The 20,485-nt window shown below is 47.7% G+C and overlaps 1 protein-coding gene across 1 annotated transcript in view; it reads right to left on the bottom strand.

Moving 5' to 3' along the window:
- LOC108796423 (UPF0505 protein C16orf62-like) overlaps positions 1-10,631 on the bottom strand; it is a 503,129-nt gene extending 492,498 nt beyond the window's left edge. The window contains exons 1-2 of the mRNA XM_018567896.1: positions 10,579-10,631; positions 6,509-6,608 (exon numbers count right to left, since the gene is read on the bottom strand). Coding sequence (XP_018423398.1) covers positions 6,509-6,608; positions 10,579-10,631 — 153 coding nt within the window. The remainder of the gene's footprint in view (positions 1-6,508; positions 6,609-10,578) is intronic.
- Positions 10,632-20,485: the final 9,854 nt, after the last annotated feature.

Raw genomic sequence — 20,485 nt, 5'->3', positions numbered from 1 at the left:
TCTACATCACTTCCGCATTCACCTGTCAGTCATCTGGCTGCTATTGCTAGAGAGAAGAAGCTGATGAAGCAGATCTCTGCTTCATCAGCTTTTTTTGGGGTGCCCAGGTGACCCCTAATGTCTACATAAAGAGAACCTGTCAGTGTGCCTTTGCTATTATATAGGGGAATGGTTATCCTCCTATGTGATAGCAATAACAATAAGTAAAAAAAAAATAAAAAAAAGTCACATATAAAAAAGTTACAAAAAAATTTCAGTCCCCCACCCCCACATTTACGCACATATAAATGTAAATACGCGTTCGATGCGCCAGCGTGGGAAAATGACAAATGCGCTACAGGTTACATATAATCGTGAAAGTCGGAGTGAGAGCAATCATTCTAGGGCCATCATTTACTGATAACACTCAACTGATAAGTGGTAAAAGCTTTTAAAGCGTCACCCAAGGCCAATTTTGGGTATTTTAGTTTTTTTAGGTTTAGCACACGAGCATGTTTGGTGTCTATTTACACGACGTGACCCCATCTCTTATATTTTAGCAAAAAATTGGGTAATAATAAATGTTTTATCATTTAATATAGGGGAAACAGTTTTTTTTATTTTTGGTAATTTTTCCTTAATGTAGTAAAAAATAAAAACCCCGGTGGTGATTAAATACCACCAAAAGAAAGCTCTATCTGTCCCTAAAAAAATAGTATAAAATTCATTTCAGTACAGTGTTGCATGACGGACTAAAGGTCAGTCAATGTACTACAGCGCTGAATACTGAAAAATGGCTTCCCTTCAATTAAAAACGAAAAAGTGGAACGATTTACCCTTAAAATCTTATAGGAAGGGTCAATATTATTAAGATGATTTTTTTGCCTAAACTTTTATATATTATGATTATATATTATGACTAACTCTCTGTGTTACATCCCACTGAGCTATTTTCGTAAAATAGATTCTATCAGTATTACATTTCTATGGCAGGGACGTACTCCTTGTGTGGCTCTGGAGGTGTTACAGCTTGTGCGTTCTCTTGCAGGTCTGGCATTCCCCAAATTCCATGTCTATTATTTGGCCACCCAGCTGGTGGTGATCAACGATTGGCTACTCCCTCATGTGTGAAACGATTGTAGATTGACTGAGGCTGCCATACTTCTTTTGAATCTCTCCAAAATATTATATATTGGTGGACTTCAGGTTTACATTCAGGTGCTGCCCTTATTTCTGTGACACTTTGAATACTTAAATATGATCATTAGTTGGCTGTCTATGGATGTTTGGTCCCACTCCCCATACTCGCCTCTTGGGGGAATTCTTCCTTTCTGGAGCTGCAGTGCCTGCCTTCAACTGCCTTCTGGTCTTTGAAGGGAATCAAATCCCTCTCTTATCTATTTTGGAATGAAGTAATGCTAACTTTTTCGCAGCTCAGAGAGGAGTTGCAGCTTTCTTCTGCCACTTTTTGGCATATTTTCAATTGTTTCATTCAGTTCAAGCCTGATTTAGGTCGACTTCTCTCATTCCAAATCCAGTCTCCTCTGGAAAAAATGTTAAGTAGAAATATCTCCACTAAACTGGTATCAACTTATTATGCGAAACTTAATGCCACTGGATCTTCCAGATTTGCTAAATGTAAGCAAAAATGGCAGACAGTTATCCCGGACCTTGACATGGATGATTGGAGTGATTTTGAAAATACATATATGTCTTCTGTGATAGCCTTCAGAGATAGAATATTGCAAATGAGATTTTTTTTATACCCCATCCTTTCTATATACTTTGGGTCTTCATTACAATCCGCAGTGCTTCAAACGCTGTGATCAAAAGAGCAGATTTATTTCACTCCTTTTGGTCCTGCTGTTAGCTCTTTTATGAAGACTGGTTTGGTTTTCCCCAATTTCAGCAACCCTACTTTTTGCCTATTGGGTCTTTTTCGTGAACGGATGTTGGATTCTGGGGCTCCGTCCCTCATCCGTTTACTTTTATTTTATGCCAGGAAAGCCATCCTCCTGGTGTGGGGTAGCCCAAGGGCTCCTTCTCCAAGTTGCTGGAAACATTTGGTTAATCCTTGCCTCTTTATAAGCTTACCTATGAACAGCGGGGTAATCCGCACCGCTTTGATCATATTTGGGGTCCCTGGGTAGTTAATACTTCCGGATTGACCTTTGTAATTTAGTATAATACCCTGGAGTTCTTGTGATACTTTGTGGATTCTATTAAGTATACTGTAAGCTAATGCTAAATCTTGCATTTTGTACTGAGACTAACTTCATTGTGGTTTTTTTGGTATTCACTTGTAAATGTGTTACTGGATATGTTGACCTAGTTTTCTCTTTCTTTTGTATGCTTATTTTGTAAAATTTTGATACCATTCCTCCCGACTGAACTGTCTCCTAGTCAACTAAAAGATGTGATGTTACTATTCCGGGATACAGTGAGTGGTACCTCACTTCGAAAGTCGCTGGATCTCTGAGTGCCTTAGATGTCCTTTAGGGCCTGTTCACATGAGTTTCAGGTCCTGATCAGGTCCGGATCTGCAGACGCGGTGCTACTGATGCAGTGCGTATTGGCCGAGTTTTTGATGCGTTCCAGTAAAAAAAAAAAAAAAAAGTATTTTTGCTGGAGTGGGGCTGTTAGTATGTTAGCTGCAGTGCAGTGCGTTTTGGATGCGTTTTGACGCGTTTGCTGACCGTACAAAATGTGACATGCAGTATTTTTCTGCCGTAAGCTGAACCAGAGCCGGCCTTTAGCCTTTAGGGGCCCTGTGCGAGAAAGCTTTAGCCCTCGTTCACACCTGAACGTTTTGTAGCGCGTTCTACGCTCGACGAACGCTCTACAAAACGCTCAAAAATATAAATCCCATTGTATTCAATGGTCTCATTCCCACCTCGGCGTATTTCCGCCCGTCCCTAACGCGCTACAAAACGGCCCACACCTGAAAAGGTACAGGTACTACTTTGGGCCGTTTTGTTGCGCGTTTCCATTGGGCTACAGCCAAGTAGCCTTCGGAAACACGCGATGGTCGCGCGACTTTTTTACCGCGAATCGCGGTAAAACCACGCGACAGACGCGCATATGCAATACGCCTAGGTGTGACCGAGACCTTACAGCGCCCCTCAGTGACAACACCCCTCGATGGCCACACCCCCGTAACCACACCCATTTTCCCAATATCCGCACCATTTAAAGACTCCTATTTTGTTAAGCAGCAAAGAAACATATTAAAAAATATGATAAAAATACGTTTAATACCTTTTGAATAAAAGTTGTCGGCACAATATACCGTATTTTTCGCTCCATAAGACGCACTTTTTTCCCCCCCAAAAGGAGGGAGAAAATGTGCCTGCGTCTTATGGAGCGAATCCCGACGCCCGAGACATGCAGTTTCGGGCGCCGGGCGAGTAGTAGGAGCCACTGCTGGTTTAATACGAGTGATCTAATGAGATCACTCGTATTAAAACCGAGCAGCAGCGACGATCGAGATCACCATAGAGCAGACGAAGAACGGACTTTCTTCGTCTGCTCTGTGTGATCACTGAGACCGTGGCGCTGTAATCACAGCGCCACCTGTCTCAGCGGTCACTAACTGCAGCTTCTGTCACAGCTTCTGTCAGAGAAGCTGCGACAGAAGCTAGTCTGTCGAGTGCTCTATAAAGGCGCGCCGGACCTCCCTGCGTCCTATGGTCCGGTGCGTCTTATGGACCGCAAAATACGGTAAGTATTTTTATCAAATAAAACAACAGAAGGCAAACAATAAATGTCAAGCTAAAATAGAGTCTATAAAAATAAAGTGTCAGGTTGTCATGCCGATCCCTTTGTTCAAGTAAGTGCATCTAGAAAAGTAAGAATAGAAATAAGAACACAAAACCCAGACTACTTGTAAAATTAATGAATTACTATATGTCCAAATATACGAAAAATGTATTCAGGCGCATAGTAATTCGTTTGAGAATGTGCGGCGGCCATATTGGCCCCTGGCGTGTTCTGTGAATGCGTGCCACCATCTTGGAGGCAGTGAGCATGACGTTACATGACGCCATGCATGCCTGGCGTCAGGTGACGTCACACGCCGATATTGGCCCCACCATCTTGGTGTATACCTAGATATACACCAAGATGGCGGCGCCAAACACGTGCGGTGTTATATGACGTCATGCGCCCTGCCTCCAGAACACGCCAATGGCTGAATCCAAAATAGCACAAAAAAGTGTTTTGTTTGATGAAACAAATGAAAATGTTTCGTTTTCGTTCATTTCATCTGAAATTAATTTTTAGTCTTCGCACGTCTAATACGTTTATGAATGAACAGGCTGTGATTTACATCACAACTCTAGAAGGTTCAACACACAAACATAATAAGAATAATACATATCAACACTGGAACCTTCAGAATTAGTGCCAGTGATCAACCTCATTGGTGCGGCATGTATATCTTAAACACGTGAACCTCTCGCTAGCGGTGTAGTAAAACAACACAGAAAACTAAAATTTAAACCGTGATATTAATTCAAGCTGTGAACAAACTTTGAAAAGGAAGGATGGGCTCTGTGGTGGCCGTCCAATACTCCTACCTTCTAGAGTTGTGATGTAAATCACAGCCTGTTCATTCATAACTGGGGACACATAGCGGAGGAGGGAGCGCTGTCATATTGGATGGCCAGCGGTGAGGGGGAGAGAAGCCACCCCCAGGACGAGCTGTGTCAGCCGCACGGCGCACTTGTTGCCATGGCGCCCTGTGCGTCCGCACAGCTCGCACACCCCTAAGGCCGGCCCTGAGCTGAACGGACTGCGCACGCGAGAACTGTAGCCCATAAAACACATATAGGGATACATTGGGATGCATTTTGAGTGCAGGAGCGTACGGATCAGGTCAGCACAGAAAACGGACGTCGTGTGAACAGGCACTTACAGTTCCAATAAATTGATATTGATTACACTGACCCTTTTTACAGCTCTCCTAGTCCCTGTATATTCTTTCTTTTTTTTTTCCCTTCTCCAGGATTTACGGATTGTTATCCATGACGATTGCGAGGTTTATTGGTTTATTTGTTATTATCCATCTCGTTATTAAGCATACTTTTGAAAATGACTTTATTGGCGAATAAGTTTGTTCACAAAAATGATCTATAAAAATGACATGCTAAAAAAAAATTTGATAATAAATAGCATAGTTAAATGAAGAAGAGGACATCCCCCTTCCATTAAAATCATCCCCATGGATCGACCCATCTGACCGCCCACGAGACAGTTCGCTCCAGCTTTGCACTCTCCCCTCCCTTAGGATTTGGGACTCCTTCGTTAAGACCTGCAATACCTCTTCTTATGTGGGCCCCTTTGACCCAGTTTTGGGAAACCCACGTTTTCCTCCTTTTTCTTAATGCCAAATTTACAGTTTTTGAATGATCTACCTACTTGTTGTGGTAATTGAGAGTGATCTTTGTTTATTGTACACGTTTGCTCGCTGCCTAGGTGCCCGCAATGGCCAATTGTCTTTTTTGCAGATTTAAATAAAGTTATTGTATACCCTTAACTTTTTTTCTTACCTTTATCTATCTGTTACCTATTTTTCATGCTTTGGAAAATTAATAAAAATACATATTTACCCTAAAAGTGTACATAGAGAAATGTGGTAGTACAGGTAGTTGAAGGTTCCACATGCATGAAGAAATCATAAAAATTACTAAAACTACAAAAAGTATAAGCTTTTTGACAGTTATTCTGAAAACTACTGCCTGAAACCTCTGGCACATGTGTAAGTCACATCTCTGCCCTAATGAAGGGACCCTACATGGTTCCGAAACGTTGGATTATGCGATGTGTGATGTTTGGTCCAAATAAATGGACATTATTCTTTGAACTTTATTTGCTGAGTGCTGGCGATTTCTATCTTCCATTGACTGCTGTGCACGGCACCATCCGTGATCGTCACTTCGAGCACCACGATTATTACTTTGACCGGGAACGCTGTAGGGAGTGCAGGGGGGACTTACTGTTTTCTGGAATTGGCACGTGTTACTTCTTTATCTTTCAGCTGTACCCTGCTAGCAGAGATTTTGGACATCGTGTATGATTCTTTTTGTAGGATAGGCGATCTCTAAAGACTCAGCTCTTCAGGGAAGCCTATCCTGCCTCAACCTAACCACTGAACAATCACTTTCTGAAACAATTCATCCCCACACAGCTACCACCTCTTGTATCATTTACCCCTTCCTTTTAGATTGTAAGCTCTAACAGATAGGGCCCTCCTTACCATCTTGCCTTGATTTGTTTTGTAGCTGTATTGTCCTCCATATAGTTTAAAGCGCTATGCAAACTGTTGGCGCTATATAAATCCTGTATAATAATACAAACTAGGGAGAGTCAGGAGAGCCGGATGATCAATGCCAACAGCAAATATGTCAAGAAGCCAACTAAGCTTTTTAACATCTGCAGCAGTCCTCTTGATGTAGTATAACCAGAGTTTTTGTTTCCAGAGCTTAGCTTTAAATGCCCTCTGATTTTTATTCTATTACAAAGTACTTACAGTTGTGGCTTTTAAGGGGTGGTAATCTCCATATTCCACAGGCACTCTTTCCAGCCTGCATGATTCTAGTTCTTTTGCATAATTTCTCTCCCGAGAGTGCCTGGAAATTGAGATATAAAAGAAGCATTAGCCGAGTTATGGCACACTCCTCAGTTAGTAAATTATCAATGCACAAACCAATATTGGTTAACAAAATTATTTTAAAGTATATAAAACTGCATGAACTGCATATGAACTGCAAAACTTTTTTTTTTTTTTTTTTACATTTGGATAGCGCAATAGGTAATAAGCATAGAAAATACCTATTTCCTATGCTCCATCTACTAACCATAATGTGGTAGTTTCTGAATAACACATTTGACCAGAAAAGAAAATATAATAAAAAGCATTTGCTTTTGCCTCCATTCACACAGAACAAACATTCACAGAGATTTGCAGTGTAAGGGGCTCTGCAAACTGCTCATAAATAAACCCCATAGAGCAATATCACTTTATTAAACTAATAAAATCATTCCATATAAAACCACTCACACAATATGAGTGCGTATGTTGCACTGTACAGATCCGAATTACATATAAATATTGCCGTGCAGTGTAACAGATTCCTCATGGTAAGTAGAGCATCAAAGGCCACAGCCTTGCAGGCATAATAATGTCAATTAGTCCCGTCCAACAGGTTTCATTATTGCATAGGGCTGTAACCAACTAATCGATTAATTGATAATGAGAATAGTTGTCAACTATTCTCCTTACCGATTAGTTGGTCTGGGCCCCCTAGTTCTCTGCTCTGGGATCCGGTGTTTCACCGGCTTAGTGTCCCCTCCGCACTCCGCTGCTCCCAGCGGGAATCAAGGAGGACATAGACCCAGGCAGACGGTGCCCAGCACGGGGGAGAGCTCCACCAAACCTTCCCAAACCCCCTCCACCCCTGCCGTATCGACTATGCAGCGGGGGGGCTGAGAGCTACAGGACGATCAGCACATATGTGAAATATTTACTGATTGTTCCCTGCAATATTCAAACATTGCAGTGATCAGTACTGATCACTATGTTTGTAAATAATTAAGGACATAGTATTAAGACACTGTGTACCCAATAATGAAAGGAAGCGCTCTACATCACTTCCTGTTCATTCATGATTGTGGACCTAGTACTATCTCATCGATTTATGAATGACCAGGAAGCCTCTATACTGAGGGCTTCCTGTTTATTGAGTGCTGGTGTTGCAGATAGAGAGATTGGAGGACTCTGTCCTCAATACCTGTTTTTTATTTCAAAAAGGAAATAATCAGGGGTATGTTAAGAACCCTGATATTTCCCCAAAGCCCCTAACAGTCAAGTAAAAAAAATAAAAAATAATCATTAAAAAATAGGATTTTTGTACTCACCGTAAAATCCTTTTCTCTCCGTTCATTGAAGGACACAGGCAACAGATCGTAGATCCTGAATGGTAGGGTAATATCGCCACCTGCAGGAGAAGGACGCTAGGCACAAAACTAAAGACCAATTACAGCCTAGGGGCGGCCCCTGCCGGTGGCCAAACCCCCCACCTGCTGACAAGTCTCCAGTTTAGTAACAAGCAGTTAGGAGTGTACACCCCATAAAGAGGGCGGGGCCTGTGTCCTTCAATGAACAGAGGGAAAAGGATTTTACGGTGAGTACAAAAATCCTATTTTCTCTCCCGTTCATTGAAGGACACAGGCAACAGATCGTAGATCCTGAATGGTAGGGACGTCACCAAGCAGTAACACACTGAGGGATGGGCAACAACAAAACACCCAAAAGACCCCTCAAAGCGCCGCCTGCAACACTTTGCGCCCCAAACCAGCATCCGTCGATGCTAACACGTCCACCTTGTAGAACTTAACAAAGGTGTGAACAGAAGACCAAGTAGCGGCCTTACAAACCTGAGAAACAGAGGCCCCGTGGCGGAAAGCCCAGGAAGCCCCAACAGCCCTAGCAGAATGGGCAGTGACAGGAAACGGAGGCTCACGCCCCCTAACGGCGTACGCCTGAGTCACAACGGTACGTATCCACCTAGAGATGGTAGCCGCCGACGCGGCCCGACCCTTACGAGGACCCTCCGTGAGCACGAACAGGGAGTCGGTCCCGCGGAAAGAAGCCATAGCTTCCAAAAAAACACGAAGAGCGCGAACCCAATCCAAATTGGGAGCGCTGTGACAGGCAGGCCCGGACCCCCTGTCATATGCACTCCCCGGGACGAACCCACAGGCGTCAGGGGGGACCACATGTCGCAGCCGACCCACCGTGGCAGAGTCAGCATGCGCTTGACGGTCACCCAGGGGAGACTACAAGGATCTACAGTCATCCAGCATGTCGCCCTGGGGACACTTGCTAGAAGAAATCGAGTCAAACGGAAGAAGGAAAAACATTTTTTTCCAGAGAAACATTTTTAGCTCCTTACTCCTGACGCTAGGCAAAAAACTGGAGACTTGTCAGCAGGTGGGGGGTTTGGCCACCGGCAGGGGCCGCCCCTAGGCTGTAATTGGTCTTTAGTTTTGTGCCTAGCGTCCTTCTCCTGCAGGTGGCGATATTACCCTACCATTCAGGATCTACGATCTGTTACCTGTGTCCTTCAATGAACGGGAGAGAAAATAATTTAGCAAGTAGAAACGTTAAAAGGAGAACTATGAGGTGAGTGATTTTCACTCAGCCTCATAGTTTGAGGCGACCTGTGACAACAAAACTGTCACAGGTCGGATCTATAGATCGGAAAGTGAGTGAACGCATACTGTCACTCGCTCACTTTCCGATCATCTCCCTGCACAGAGCGGTGACTGTCAGTCACAGCTCCCCACCAGGATTTTCCCCCTCCCCGCTCCAATCCTCCAGAGCTAACTGGAGAAACTGACAGGTGGAGGGTTCTAGATAGACAGCGGTCGCTGTCACCCACACAGCTGGGTGGATCTTGACAGCATTGTCAGGATCCGCCCCGGCTGCAGCGATCTCGGAATATAGTGAACAATAGCTCCCTATATACTGAGCTTTGAGTTCTGAGCTCTCTCCCCCTCCCAGTCACTATCAGGTGCAGGCTAATTAATAGAGGAGAGAGGAGGTTTACCGGTAGGCCAGGCTTAACCCTTTCCTAGCCAGGGAAAGCTGCCCTTTTCAACCTCTCACTGACATACACAGAATCGTGTACCCTGTCACAGTGGGTAAAGTAATTTTCGCCCGGACAAATTGTGGTGTGGTAGGTGTGTTGCGGCGCTATTTGAGTGTCACCCCAAATGCGCCTTCCACCCATAGTGCAATAAGTTACACTGAAATGTGTGGTACTGCAATACTGTATGTTCAAGTACAGTGCTATTGCAAAAAGTTGTGCATGCAGTTTTATTCTTCTTTAGTAAACTTTATGTTTGCAACACTCCTCCATTTGTGTATTTTTATTTTAACTTAAGGATGGTATTTTTTTTTTAATCCCATTAAAATCGAAAAAAATATCGGCCAACTAATAAATTATGAAAATAATAGTTAGTGGCAGCCCTATTATTGCAGCATCCTGAAGAGCAGGCAAACAACGGACCCATCACATTCTTTATACGCTCTGCTTATGCAGTAATAATCCCATCCAACCTTTTTACCTCTGTTATTTTTGGCTGTGATGCTTGAACCCTAACTCCCCGTTAAGATTGGGAGTGAAACCAGGGTTCCGTCTGATTGGCCTCCGCAGTTGCGATCCACAAACCCCAAACTTATACCAGGTGTTACATGACTTGAGACAGAATATGTTAACACTCCAGGAAATGCCCACCCCGCCCTCACCACCCACTCCCTACCCCAGCAGAAACTGATATAAGAAAAACAATAAACCAAAATGTGTCTAATACATATAACATGAAGCCCATCAAAACACAGGGCGCGTGACTATATTTATGTATAAAATGTTATTGAAAATAAGCTCAAGAGGTTCTCTGTACTTTATGAGAGAATGGGAGAGGGACATGGGGGATGACTTTTTCGGACGTACAGAAGGACCAAATACTAGCATGGGCCCATAACTCATCTATAGATTCCAGAGTTCAAGAAACCAATTATAAAAAGGTGCTTACCCGATGGTATTGGGTTCCATATTCTTTTTCTTACGTTCTGTTTGTATGGACATGTATATGTTTTTGAATTTATAAAAGATAAAATTATAAAGATTTGAAAAAAGAAAAAAAAAAAAAAAAACACAGGGCGCAAATGGTATAAAGAGTCACTGTCTTGCGATCCGCAAGAACACTAACCGCTAAGCTGATCTTCAACAAAAACATATAAACTGTAAGGCAGTATTGCCCCAAAGGGGGCCGTTAAAAGATGGGAAGAGTGTATTCGATACATCAAGTAGAACATCCTGACGCCTGCAATGCGTACTCCCAAAACACAGGCTATGCTAAGAAGATCTTCAAGGTGAAGCTGGGCAACATAACAAAGATCACAATATGGGAGTGGCCCATCCGTGGTGTAGAAAAGCGAGATAATCCAGAACAGATCAACTCTTCTGCAGCAAATATTGGGTCGCCAACCTCTGGCGTGCTCCACGATTCCTTGCAGGTCTAGGAGGCTAGCAGGCAGATCAGTCTGAGAAAGGGGCGCTCAGCCAGTAACAGAGAGATAGGGACTTGCAATCCAGAAAAGCTGCCAAGGCCGGCACTTGACGTGGGTGTGTCAGCCTGAATGAACGTTCACCTCTTCCAATAATCACGGAGAATGGGAAGCCCCACCGGCAAGGGAATCCTATTGATTGTAGTAGGTCAGTAAGGGGCTTTAGAAGGCGCCTGCAGTACAGGGTTTGGGGGCATACATCCGGCAGAATCTGAATGTCAGCCCCATCGAAGTCCACCGAACCCTGCCTCCAGGCCCTGCGGAGGATCTCCTCCTTTATGTTGACAAAATGTACTCGGCAGAGGCCTGTTTCTAGGCCTGTGGCCTGTGTCCCTAGGCCTGTTTGAATCAGCCCCTCTAGGGCAGAGGGTTCTATGTATACGTTCAAGTTCGATCTGATCTGTCGGGGGCTTACCCAGTAATCCGTTAAATATGGTGGTGATGGCTGCCCTGAGATCAGACCCGCTAGTAGCCTCTGGGATCACACGCAACCCCCGATTTAACCTCCGCCAAGTCAGAGCGCAGCCAGTATAGCGCACAGGTCCGACTTGTCTGCTAGGCCTTAACAGCCGAGTGGCCGCGAATCCACCGGCGATGTCTGGGCCGCCAGTTCCAGCATTGAATCGGGTAGGGACTGAGCAGGGGATGCGGAGGGGTCCATACGAACCGAGGATTCCACCTCAGAAGAGCCCAGGGGTTTGGCCGTAGGAGACAGTGCAGGCGCGTCTGGATGCAGCGCTGCAGGCCGGGCACAAGTGGGCCATGCAGCCGGGCCTCGGGCCCGTCATGATCAGGGATAGGAAGGAGTCCAGGCAGGCTTGCACACGAGGGCGGACCACAACACGCCCCCCCCCCAACACCTATGTGCATGGTGTATTACTATATCTTTTTGTTTTCTAGGGAAGTGAATAAAATTACGAATTAGTTTGAGGGTTAAATGTAGCATTCGTTCTTAGGGGTGTATGACAAAATATTTCAATAACTCCACCTTCATTTGCTCTGGTATTAGGTCCCGGCAGTGAGTAGTATCTCTTAAATTAAATTTACATATGAATTTGAGAACATTAGTTCAGCCCTGATCCTCTGTCCGCCTCCTTCTCCTCCACGATCGACTCCTCCGTCACTGGACCCCGCCTCCTCGATTGCCGGGCCCCGCCTCCTCGATTGCCGGGCCCCGCCTCCTCGATCGCTGCTGATAACGGGCCCAGCCACCTCCTCCGAAACTGCTGGTTGTCACCGAATCAGCAGCGACTGTGAGAAGGAACGGAGCGTTCCTCCTCACTGCCGCCAGTGACAGCCAGCAGCCTGGCTGTCCGAGCCAGATGCCATAGCGACCCAGGCGGCCCGCACGGCATCAGGGAGATGTCCTGGCCGGGCCCCGCCGCGCCCCGTGTCCCATAGCGGCCGCCTGGGTCGCTATGGTGATTGTTACGCCACTGATTAGGGGTATCCTAAGGTGGGATAGGGTGTTGGGCCATCTCCTTCCGGATAAACCAACAGAAAAGCCCCTTCATTAAGAGATAAATTGCCCATTAATGTAAGAGACCCACCCAAAAAATTGGTCACTTTCTTTGGAGTGGGATTTTTATCCCTATCGCTGATGTGTGGGATGTAGAACTATAGATAACATGACAATGTAAATAACTCGACTAGCCGTGTTTGGAGGAAGAGGAGTCGGAGGTTTTTTTTTTTTGTACATTTAGCCCTGCTTTGGGCAAGCAGATCTAAATGTACAGCGTGGAACTGCACGTTTTATACAAGTGGTCTGATCAGATCACTTGTACCAGCCTGTATGTCCCTACTCCCTCCCATGGTTTTCGGGGTCCCCGGCAAATGATCTCAGGATGGAGAATGGAGAGCAGAGCGAAGAACTTCCATTCTTCGCTCTGCTATGTCTGATGAGTGAGATCCGAGCGCTTCAGCCACCATTTCAGTGACTGGATTACTGCCCTGGGTATTGTTACCTCTTTGTCTAACGATTCTGGTTGGCCATCCCATTCTGCCAATAGAATATTTTGATATTCTATATTTTGATGGGGTCTAGCATACAATTGTGCCCAAACTACTGCCGGAATGGCTGGAGTCATCAGCCCCAAAATCCTCATGATGAACCTGAAAGATGCTTTTGGCTTTGAACAGAGATCCACTGTTTCTGCCGTTATTTTGCAGTTTTTTCTTCTGGAAGGAAAAAAATAAAAAATAACAGGCTTTTTCGTATGCACTTGGTAGCCTAAAAACACTACCCTTGGGATGGAATCATTTGGACGTGGATAGATTTATTCTGAGGACCTCCCGATTGTTCACAAAAAGTAGAAGGTTGTCCAACTATGGAATGACTCCTATTCCCTTCAACCTGAGAGGTATCAGCGCTCCTGCTAAGACCTTTGTAAATATCCTTGGCGCTGAGGAAAGGTCGAAAGGCAGAGCTTTGAACTGGAAATGCAAACATTTCTCCAAGCCCCTTGATCACGAACCTCAACAATGTTTGAGCTTCCTCTGCAATAGGGATGTGTCAAGTCCACCATGGCCATATATACTCCTGGAGTTAATAACTCCCTGACTGTATAAAAATCGATTCCATCCAGAAAACCTTGTTTAAAGGCTTGAGATTCAGAATGACTGAATTTCCCTGAATGTTTCTACCTTAGAAAGATTTAGGAATAGAGTCCTTCCATTTCTCTCAATATAGGCACTGAACAAATTACCCCCTGATCGAGGAGTTAATGAATAGACTTTGTCATCTCTAGAGCCTGGTCGGGATAACGAGAGGGGTGAGTAACCAACAATCTTGAAGGAGGGATCTTCAACAACTGTATTCTGTAATATTTGGAAAGGGATGCATCCACCCTTGGCCATTTCTCCCAAACTCCACCATCTTCAAATGGGAACCTGGGTTTAAGTTGATGAAAAAAAAAAAAACACTTTTCTCTGGTTTTACCCATTCTTATCTTTTATTGACTGATGTACTGGAAAGGTGCGAGCGACCTTTCTTGGTCTGTAACCCTTTGTATAATATGGCATGCACTGACAACGCTCCTTGGTGTTCTGCCAATCCCAGCGTATCCCATAGAGCAGAGATGAGTCATAGCTGTGTGTGCGAGGGAGATCTCCTGTCACTGCTGTGTGTGTGTGTGTGTATGAAGAATCTCCTGCACTTGTCCAGTACTGTAGACCTTCTCTGTGTCCTCTATGTGTCTCTCAGATCTCTCCCTCTCCCGGATCACATTTACTCTCTCTGCTGCCCCAAGTCCAGGTTCTTCAATGCCCCCCCCCACCCCTCCCCTCCCCCCACCATTCTTCTCATTTACAGATATGACTATTAGAACAGATAACAAGACATTGGGGGTAATTGATCAAGACTGGCGCAAACATAATCTGGAGCCGTTGCCCCCTGGCAACCAATCAGCATCTCTTTTTAGTTTGCGCAGGTAAAATTTGAAAATGAGAGAGATGCTGATTGGTTGCAGTGGAAATCTGCTCCAGAATTTGCCTGCTCCAGTTTCGATAGATCCCCCACTGTGCTGTGTCACCGGAGATTGTATGTTGTCCCTGTAGATGTGTGGAGTCACCGGGAATGTGCGGGGTCACCGGAGAAGTGTGGTGTCTCCGAGGATGTGCGTGATCGCCAGGGATTATTTGGCGTCACTTTTCCCACAATGCTTTGCTTCTCTCGTGCACAGTGGTACCTCCCCCTGGGCAGTGCAGAGTGACCAGGAGATGTGACCATAGTTGGAGGAAGAAATCTATTATATGTTGTCTCCAGTAATCGATCAGAACAAAATAACGGATTTATTTAGAAACATCCTCAGTGACCCCGCACATCCCCGGTGACATCAAAAATCTCCAGTCACACCAAACTATCCCCGGTGGCACCACACATCCCCGGTAACACCAAATAATTTCCGGTGACACCAAACAATTCCCAGTGACCCCGGACATCCCTGGTGACGCCAAATAATTTCCGGTGACACCAAACAATTCCCAGTGACCCCGGACATCCCTGGTGACACCAAACAATTTCCAGTGACTTCACATATCCCCAGTGACCCTGAACATCCCCGGTGACCCCGCACAGTGTGAGGATCTATCTAAAGTGGAGCAGGCAAAATCTGGAGCCGATTTGCACTGCAGCCAATCAGCTTCTCTGACTCAGTTTCTAATCTTACCTGAGTAAACTGAAGAGAAGCTGATTGGTTGCCAAGGGGAACGGCTCCAGATTCTGTTTGCTCCAGTCTTGATCAATTACCCCCAATGTCTTTTTATCTGGTCTAACAGTCATATCTGTAAATAAGAATGGTGGGGGGGGGAGGGGGGAAACATTGAGGAACTTGGACTTGGGGCAGCAGAGAGTAAATGTGACCCAGGAGAGGGAGAGATCTGAGAGAGACACAGGACACAGAGAGAAGTGCAGGAGATTCTCCCTAAAAGGTGCCCATACACCTGCCGATTATCGCACGATAATCACGGGAAATCCCGTGATCGTATGATAATCAGAAGGTGTATGGAAGGCGTGCGACCGTTCCTACTATACGGTCGCACGTCTTTTGTCTTACGAGCAGGCTCGAAAACCAGCCGAGAATCGTACAATTGTTGGCGGGTTTGTGGCCTGCTTGTAAGACAAATGCGGCACGGGCCGGTGTGCGCAAGCGCACACTGCCCGTTCAGCATTGCAGTCATCAGAAGCCCGCCCCACTGGGGGCCGGGCTTGCGATGATCGCAAGTACAATCTGCCTGTCCGAGATGGGCAGATCGTACGATTTTTAAATTACCTTACAACCATCGCAAGACAAAAGTCTTGCGATAGTTGTAAGGTGTATGGGCACCTTAACACACAAACAGAGCAGTGACAGGAGATCTCCCTCACACACAGCTATGACTCATCTCTGCTCTCTGAGCCTTTGACGCTTTTTTTTTGCTGGAGTGGGGCTGTCATTATGTTAGTTGCAGTGCATTTGGCGTTTCCGGACCGGAAAAAATGTGGACATGCATTATTTTCTCTGTCCGGACCAGCACGGACTGCGCACGTGAGAACTGTAGCCCATTAAACACATAGGGATACATTGGGATGCATTTTGGGTGCATGAGCGCACGGATCTGGTCCGGACAGAATCCGGACGTCGTGTGAACAAGCAAATACCGCGAGACATAAAAAAATTGCAACTAGCATTTTTTTTATTCTATAGGGCCTCTGCTTTCAGAAAATATTTAATTGTTTGGGGGTTTCAAGCTGTTTTCTAGACAAAAATAATTTTCTCTCCGTTGATTGAAGGACACAGGGAACAGATCTGAGATCATGTACTGCAGGGTAATATCGCCACCTGGAGAAGGACGCTAGGCACAAAACTAAAGGACCCCTGCTGGTGGCCACCCCCCACCTGCTGACAAGTCTTCAGTAAGTTACAAGCAGTTAGTAGTACACACAAAACACAGAGGTGCGGGACCTGTGTCCTTCAAGGAACGGAGAGAAAAGGATTTTACGGCGAGTACAAAAATCCTATTTTCTCTTCCGTTCATTGAAGAAGGACACAGGGAACAGATCGGAGATCATGTACTGTCGGGACGTCACAAAGCAGTACCAGAAGATTCCTTGTAGAATGGGCCTTAACAGAAAAAGAAGGCTAACAACCCTTAAGGGCATACACCTGAGAAAACGCGTTGCAAAGCCAGCGAGAGATGGCGGTCGAGGAAGCGGCCCACCCCTTCCGAGGACCATCCGCAACAACAATAAGGAATCTGTCTCACGGAAGGGAGCCGTAGCACCCAAATAAACACGGGGCGCGGACCACATCTAAACAGTGCAGCGCCCTATCCTTCCTATGAACGGGCTTTGGACACAAGGAAGGTAAAACAATAGCCACATTGAGATGGAAGACCAAAACCACCACAGGCAGGAAGGACGGTCGAGGCCGTAGGACCACCTTGTCCCGATGCAAGACCAGCAACGGCGACGTGCAAGACAGAGCTACGAACGCCGAAACCCTGCGAACGGAGGTCCGCAGGGTCCACTCCCCCCTGGATTCACCGTCCGACGACTGAGATAGTCGGCCTGCCAATTCTCCACCCCCGGAATGTACACGGCGGAGAGAGCCGGAACATGCTCCTCCGCCCAGGAACATGCTCCACCTGTCACTTCCCGAGCCGCGGCCACACTTCTTGCGCTGCCTTGATGGGTTATGCAAGCCGGACAGCCCTCTCCAGTGACAAGGTAGACTTGTCCCATTGCGACAAGGTGTCCCCCTGTAGCATCTTGGTGTGGTGCTGCGTGTAAGGCACCGCCTCGAAGGAGGCCACCATGAGAACCAGAACCCGCATGCAAGACCGGATGGTCGAGCACCAGCGCGACCCCAACAACCTCGCATGTGAGCGAAGCTTGAGGAGTTTCTCCACAGGCAGAAAACTCGGGCAAGGAAGGAGTCCAGAACCAGGCCCAGATACTTCAGATGAGTGGATGTTGCCAGACAAGACTTCTGCAAGTCCAGGAGCCAACCGAACTCCACCAATGACCGCAAAGTTCGTCACCAGAAAAGAATGCGACTCCGCCGCCAAACAGAAGATCGTCCAGATACCCCACAATCGAGATCCCCGACAACGCAACAACGCCAGAATCGGGGCAACACCTCGGGGAAAAATCGGGGCTCCGACACCAGACCAAAAGGCAGAGCGACAAACTGGTAATGTTCGTCCCCCACCGCAAAACGAAGGAAGCGTTGATATGAGGAACAGAGGAGGATGAGAAGGTAGGTATCCTTGATGTTGATGGAGGCCATGAAAGTCCCCTGACAAAGACACGCCACCACGGATCGGATAGATACCATCCGGAACCAGCGGACCCGCACAAAAGGTGTTTAACTGCTTGAGGTCCAGGATGGGGTGAATCCCCTCCGTCTTCGGAACGGTAAACAGGTTGGAATTAGCCCTCTGAACCCCTCCGAGGCAGGCACCAGAACAAATCACCCCATGGAACAAGAGGTCCGCCACCACGCTGTGAAGGTCCGCAAGCCGCTGCGGAGGGAGGCGTGTGATGGAAAAAGAACCTGTCCCCTGGGCGTGACAGAAACTCGATCTTGTAGCCCGATGACATCAACACCCGCACCCAGGCGTCGGAGACGCGGGACAGCCAAAAGCCCGCAAATAGTGGAAGGCGTCCCCCCCACCCTGGAAACCAGAGATGGCGCAGACCCTCATGCCTTGGGGGATGACCCTGGGGCTAGGAGAATGTCGGCTGCCAGTCACGTGCGGCCTGGGTAGACGGCGGCTTGTTGAACTTTCCGCCCCTCACCGAGGGGGGAATAAAAAAAATCAACGGAACATTCTCCTCCGCGAGGCCTTGATGCTGTATCTTAGCCCATTCCGTCAGGGTCTAGGAGACCAGAGCCGAGGCCAAAAACCGGGCGCAGAAGTGCACCGGAAAAACATGGTGCGCGAGACAGCCTCTGCCTTCCGATCCATAGGATCCCAAAAAGAAGGAGAATTTGACACCGGTATAACCGTTGCCTTGTTCAGGCGGGAAAACCGGCGGGTCCACCGCGGGAGGGGGGCGACCACTTAGCCACAAAGTCCTCCTCAAAGGGATAACGAACCGAGAAACGTTACGGAACGAAAAAGGACTTAGCAAGACGCCTCCACCCCTGATAGATGAAGTCATCAAAAAAAGGGGATATAGGGAAAAATAGCAGCGGAGCAGCAACTCTTACGCGTCGCAAACTGAACCGGCAGGAGCACAGAGGAACTAGGGCCCTCCTCCTGAACGAATCAGCGCGGTGACCAGTTCGCGGTCCTGAACCATGAGCGAGGCACCCACCTCGGCGTCACTGCCCGAGTCCGGCAGGGGGGAATCCCCCGAACCGGACGCACAGCCGCAGCAGAAATTTCCCCCTCGGACTCACCCAAAGGGACCAGGGAAGGCGAAGGCAGGACACGCTTCTTAGATGGCATCTGCGTCAGAGTGCGTTCAATGCGCGACAATTCATAGTGGACGAAAAATTGTTTAGGGATAAGGCAGTGCCGGCGGCACTGCTCCCCCCCGAAGCACCGGAGGGGGGCAAGGGAAACTGGGAAGGGGGGGGGCAGGCATACCGGCAGCACAGAGAGGGGAATGAGAGGGGACCACCCAGACTGTACGTGCACCCAGGACCCCACAACAGGGAGAGGGCACACCTCCACAGTGCAACCTGCCCGGAGGCCGAAACGTGCCCCAGCAACCCGCACCAGAGAGTCCCAGCGGCCGTCCACCAATCTGCTCCCTGTGCAGCACCTCCTCTCAGCGCGCTCTCCAGTGAGAAAAGAATGTTGAGAAAGGAGAACGCTGAATATGCAGCAGGGAAAGTGACGTCACCAGAAGCCACGTCAGCGGAAGACAGCCACCGAAAGGGCATTACAGCCCTCAGAGATGGCGGCCGCGGCAAGGCCGCAATACAAGCCGGGGGCTCGATTTTTCGGCTGCCCAGGCACCCGCAGCTGGCCGACCGGACCCGGCGGCACACATGGAAGCCAGCGCTAACAGCGCTCCCCCAGCAGACTCCCAGGTCACCCCAAACATCCAGGCCGCAAGTGACTTCAGCGGAAGGGCACAGCTGAAAGGGCATTGCAGCCCTCAACAAGATGGCGGCCGCGGCCTCCGGCAAGGCCGCAACAGAAGCCGGGGGCTCGTTGCTCCCGCAGCAACCTCCCAGGTTCCAGGTCACCCCAAGCAGGAAGGCCGCAAGTGTCTCTCAGTGAGGGGGAAGAAGGGGGAGAGTGAGCAAGGGGGAGAGTGAGCAAGGGGGAACGAAGGAGGCCCACAGACCCTGCCAGGAGACCCCCCAAGGAACCCCTCAGTGACCTCACAGGGCACTACAGCCAACAGAAGTCCTCCCGCACAGTCCCTGCCCCACATAAATACCACCATGTCAAGGAACGCGCACCGCCCTCGTACCGCAGCCACCACCAGCACCCGAGAAGTCGGGCCGAATCTACGCGGAGCCAAGAGGTAAGGACGAGCATGGACAGCTGGCAGAACACCCCCAACCGCAGTCGCGGCGTCGCCAGCCTGTGCGCAGTGCTGTGACCCGTCGGCCGAGACCCCCGGTCATATGCAATTCCATTGGGAAAAGCCCACCGGCCACTACGTCGAGTCAACAGTCAACAGCCAACCCACCGTAGCAGAGTCTGCATGCGCTCGCCCAGGGGAGACTTCAAGGATCTACCACATCCAGCTTGTCGCCCTGGCGGCACTTGCTAGAAGAATCAGCGAAAAAACAGGAAGAAGTCAGGTAAGAATACCCAAGAAAAAAATTCTTAGCTCCTTACTCCTGACGCTAGGCAAAAAACTGGAGACTTGTCAGCAGATGGGGGGTTTGGCCACCAGCAGGGGCCGTCCCTAGGCTGTAATTG

Source organism: Nanorana parkeri, unplaced genomic scaffold (assembly GCF_000935625.1).
Source record: "Nanorana parkeri isolate BGI_ZX_2015 unplaced genomic scaffold, ASM93562v1 scaffold1113, whole genome shotgun sequence".
Classification (NCBI taxonomy): Eukaryota; Metazoa; Chordata; class Amphibia; order Anura; family Dicroglossidae; genus Nanorana; species Nanorana parkeri.
Note: the sequence above shows the minus strand (reverse complement) of the source record. Positions and strands in the feature narration are given on the sequence as shown.